The sequence below is a fragment of the Colobus angolensis genome, unplaced genomic scaffold (genome assembly GCF_000951035.1).
Source record: "Colobus angolensis palliatus isolate OR3802 unplaced genomic scaffold, Cang.pa_1.0 Scaffold7, whole genome shotgun sequence".
Lineage (NCBI taxonomy): Eukaryota > Metazoa > Chordata > Mammalia > Primates > Cercopithecidae > Colobus > Colobus angolensis.
In genome coordinates, this window is record NW_012120709.1 from 24896912 (window position 1) to 24901402 (window position 4491).

Genomic DNA, 4491 nt, shown 5'->3' on the forward strand with positions numbered 1-4491 from the left:
TTTTTTTTTCTTTTTCTGAGACAAGGTCTCATCTCACTCTCTTGCCCAGTCTAGAGTGCAGTGGCCTGATCTCGACTCACTGCAGCCTCAACCTCCTGGACTCAAGGGATCCTCCATCTCAGCTCCACTAGTAGCTGGGATTACAGGCACATGCCACCACGCCCAGCTAACTTTTTCATTTATTTTTCATGGAAACGAGGTCTCACTGTGTTTCCCAGGCTGCTGTTGAACTCCTAGGCTCAAGCGATCCTCCCACCTCTTCCTTCCACCATGCCCAGCTAATTTTTGTATTTTCTTGTAAAGACAGTTTCCCCAAGTTTCCCAGGTTGGTCTCGAACTCCTGAGCTCGAGATCCTCCCATCTCAGCCTCCCGAGGCACTTTCTTCTTCTTCTTCTTCCTCTTTCTTTTTTTTTGAGACACTCTCACTCTGTCTTCCAGGTTGGAGTGCAATGGGGTGATTTTGGCTCATTGCAATCTCCACCTCCCTGGTTCAAGCGATTCTGGTGCCTCAGCCTCCCGAGTAGCTAGGACTACAGGTGTGCGCCACCACGTCAGGCTAATTTTTCTATTTTTAGTAGAGACGGAGTTTTGCCCTGTTGGCCAGGCTGGTCTCGAACCCCTGCCCTCAGGTGACTTGCCCACCTCTGCCTCCCAAAAGTGTTGGAATTACAGTTATGAGCCACCGCACTAGGCCAAAAGGTGCTCTTGAACATTGCTGGTGGGAGTATGAATTAGCATAACCTCTACTGGGGACAACTTGACACTATCTATTAAAACTATAAATGTACATACTCAGCAACTGCTCTTCTAGAAATCTATACTACAGATACATTTGAACATTTGCAAAATGACATATATTAAAGGTTATGCACTGCAGCATTGTTTGAAATACATACAACAGATTGGAAACAAGTGCCCACTGATAGAGAACTGATTAAAGTAAGCTCTATTTCTATTCCATACAGCCCTAATAATGAGGAAACGGTCTACTGATAGTAATGATTTCCAAGATATAAGTGAAATAAGCAAAATTCAGGAAATGGGTTTGATATGCTTTTATTCATGGAAAAACTTCTATATGTGTATGCTTTTGTAGGCATAGACTATGTCTGGAAGAATATACAATAGACTGATAACAGTAACCCCTACTAAAGGGTAAGTAATATTACTGGGGTTGGGGAGAGGATAGTTCAGAACAAAAATAAAGTGAGGACTTTAATGACTTTAATTCCTTCAGTTTTTTTTTTTGAGATGGAGTTTTGCTCTGTCGCCCAGGTTGGAATGCAGTGGTAGGATCTAAGCTCCCTGCAACCTCCACCTCCCAGGTTCAAGCGATTCTCCTGCTTCAACCTCCCAAGTAGCTGGGATTACAGGTGCCTGCCACCACACCCGGCTAATTTTGTATTTTTAGTAGAGACAGGGTTTCTCCATGTTGGCCAGGCTGGTCTCGAACTCCCAACCTCAGGTCATCCACTCACTTCAGCCTCCCAAAGTGCTGGGATTACAAGTGTGAGCCACCATGCCCGGCCTCCTTTAATTTTTTTTTTGTTGTTGTTTTAGAGGCGGAGTCTCACTCTGTCGCCCAGGCTGGAGTGCAGTGGTGCAGTGTCAGCTCACTGCAACCTCTGCCTCCCAGGTTCAAGTTATTCCCCTGCCTCAGCCTCCCAAGTAACTGATTACAGGCGCCCGCCACCACATTGCCAACTTTTGTATTTTTAGTCAAGACGGGGGTTTCACCATGTTGGCTAGGCTGGTCTTGAACTCCTGACCTCAGGGGATCCGCCCAGGCCGGCCTCTCAAAGTACTAGGATTACAGGCGTGAGCCACGATGCGTGGCCTTACATTTTTAACCGTATGAATGTATTAGATATTCAAGAAAAATATGTTGAATGAAAATTTAAAATAAGTAAAGCACATGGAGTTTAAGGTACCTAATGTGTAAGGCATAGAATGTCTTTTTATGATCAACAGGATGGTTAATGGATATTTGGTGTCAGATCCCAATTAGTTTTAGCACTTCTACTTACTAGCTGTGTGACTTTAGACATTATTCTAAGCCTCAGTTTCCCCATATGTAAAATCAAATTTATCTCATAGGATTGGAGAGAATTGAATGCACATAAAGCACTTAGGCTCACAGAAAGCACTCAAAATGTTATTATTAATATTTTTGCCCTAAAATCTCCAACAATAAACCAAATTCTGACTTGCTGTGCTCCTTTTGGACTAGTCTAAAGGCAAAGAGTCAAACTATGTGATTTCTCAAGGAATTTTTCTGCTCAGAGGCTTGAGTCTGGAGACTGCAAACAATATTCGAAGACATTCTTCCTTCTTTCTGCTGCCTTCCAACCTGCAGACCTCCCACCTGTGTTAAATGAAGAGCGCTTGAAGTGAGGTTACTCAGAACCCACCCAGTTCATGTTTTCTCAAGGGTAGAAGGCGGGAAGAAATCTGTTGACACAGTTATATAAAGCCTGTCATTCAGTCCCCTGCCTATTACCTCTGCAGACCGTTATGCATATTAAAGAAGGGGGGGCGGTAAATACAAAAGAAAAATAAGCTAGAGAGAGAGAGAGAGAGAGAGAGAGACAGAACAAATCAGGATGCTTGAGGGAATACACGTGGTCGCCAATCTGTAACTGATCAGAGCAGTTACACTGAAGCAAAAAACCCAGCGCCCAACGCTAAATATATTGCAATGGAGAAACCGTCCACAATGGGGTGTCTCTGTCCTTGGCAGAGCCTTGGGGCTGCCGTTTAAGACCCTCCTGCTACTCCCACCCTTTTAGCATCTAGTAAACCACGCGCTGTAACAACGGAATCTTGTTCTGTGTATGCGTTGTGTGAGTGTGCGCTTTGCAAACCATCTGGGCCCCATCCTGCGCGGTTGGAACGAAGATCGATTCGGGACGAGTTGGGGGAGTTGGGGCTTGCCTGTGTCTCCTCCCTTTCACTGCTCCCCCCCAGCCCCCATCCCATCGTCCGCTCGGCACAAATGTTTCGCCAGTGGAGGGACGTAGGTTTTCAGCACCAGGAGGCTGTGGACCTTCTCTGGAGGCGTGCAGTGCACCCTCCGGAGGGCCACAGCTGAGTGCAACCTGCTCACCACGACCCTCTCCCTCCTTCCCAAATTCGCCGCCCCAGGCTGTAATATTACATGCAGCGCGCTGTACCGGTGCGGGAGTCCAAGAAGGCTGCGTGACCTTCCAGCGAACTCCACCTCGGCTGGGGGGATGGAGGCTGCCCCGGGGCCTGCAGGCTGTGTATCGATCCCCCAGCTTCAACCAACGCAAGTTCCCCCGACACAAACCCCTCCCTACCCTCTCGGCTTTCCCAGCCGTGCAGGCTTCTAACGCTATGCTCGAGGCGCCCTCCCCGCTTTCCCGCAATAAAGTAAACCCAGTGGATATTCATTCCCCTCCCTAACTCGCCTCCTTCTTTCCCCCTCCCCCCTCAGCTTACTAACCCCGCGCACAGAGCTCGCCGCCGGCGGGCCCCTTCCACCCAGTGTATCATAATGCCCAACGCTCTCCTCCTCCCCCTCTCTTAATCAGAAACGTGCTCGCGAGCCCCCCTCCCTCTGCGTGCATACATTAGGGTCTGCTTTGCATGCAGCGGCAGGCAGAGACCGGAGGAAGAAGGGGCGGGGGCGCTTTTGCCCGCCTCTTCCCTCCAGGCCCCGTTAGCCACCCAGCTTCAGCTTCGTTGTAACACCGCGTCGATAGCGGAGCACGCCGTGGCCTCAGTGCCCGGGCTGGAGAAACACAACCCAACTCTCTGCAGAAGGGCACAAAAGCCAGACGAGTGCACAGTAGAGCGAGGAGGTGGCAGGAGACCTGCCACTCGTGTGTGCATTTTGGAGAGAGCTCCAGCATGAAAATGGGAGGGGCTCCTTTTTTATTTTTTAAAGTGCGTTCATTGAGGGCCTTTCTGTTTTGCATATAGTAAACTGGGCAGTGCTTCTGTTTTGCATGTAGTACAATAAGGGCTCTTTTATTCTAGAAGCGTTCAATTCGGGCTAACCCATCTTGTATCCGTGCCCTGGGGCGGAGGAGAAGGCTCACTGCTCCCCGACCCAGCCGCCGCGTTATACTGGAAGCTGCTCTCCCGGGCGGTTCGATTCCCAGCGCGTCCCGGGAACGTGTGTAATCGGCCTCTCAGAGCTCAAGGCTGCAGGCGGCCCGGCTCCCTCCGCCTCCATCTCCGCGTAGCCCTCGCCCCCTCCCCCTCTCCGGAACCCGCGCTCTGCTCCGGGCTCCCGGGCTTCCTTCCCCCCTCCTTTTCCCGAGCAATGCTTCTCCCGGAGGGCGGGGCATGCAGTTATCCAGGTTGCGGGGCGGGCAGGCGGGCAGGAGGGGGCGGCCCGGGCCTCGGGATGGAGTTGCAGCGCCCAGGCGTCAGAGGCAGAGGCCCGAGGCCGCTATACAGATTGCGGGGCTGGCGGGCGCGGCCCGGCGCTCTGCATAGCGGCCTGTAGAGTGCAGGCGGCC

General features: G+C 50.9%; 1 protein-coding gene across 1 annotated transcript in view; it reads left to right on the forward strand.

Moving 5' to 3' along the window:
• The first annotated feature begins 2515 nt into the window (after window positions 1-2515).
• KMT2A (lysine (K)-specific methyltransferase 2A) overlaps window positions 2516-4491 on the forward strand; it is a 95412-nt gene continuing 93436 nt past the window's right edge. Inside the window, exons 1-3 of the mRNA XM_011927037.1 lie at window positions 2516-2539; window positions 2969-3394; window positions 4004-4146. Of these exons, the coding sequence (XP_011782427.1) occupies window positions 2516-2539; window positions 2969-3394; window positions 4004-4146 (593 nt within the window). The remainder of the gene's footprint in view (window positions 2540-2968; window positions 3395-4003; window positions 4147-4491) is intronic.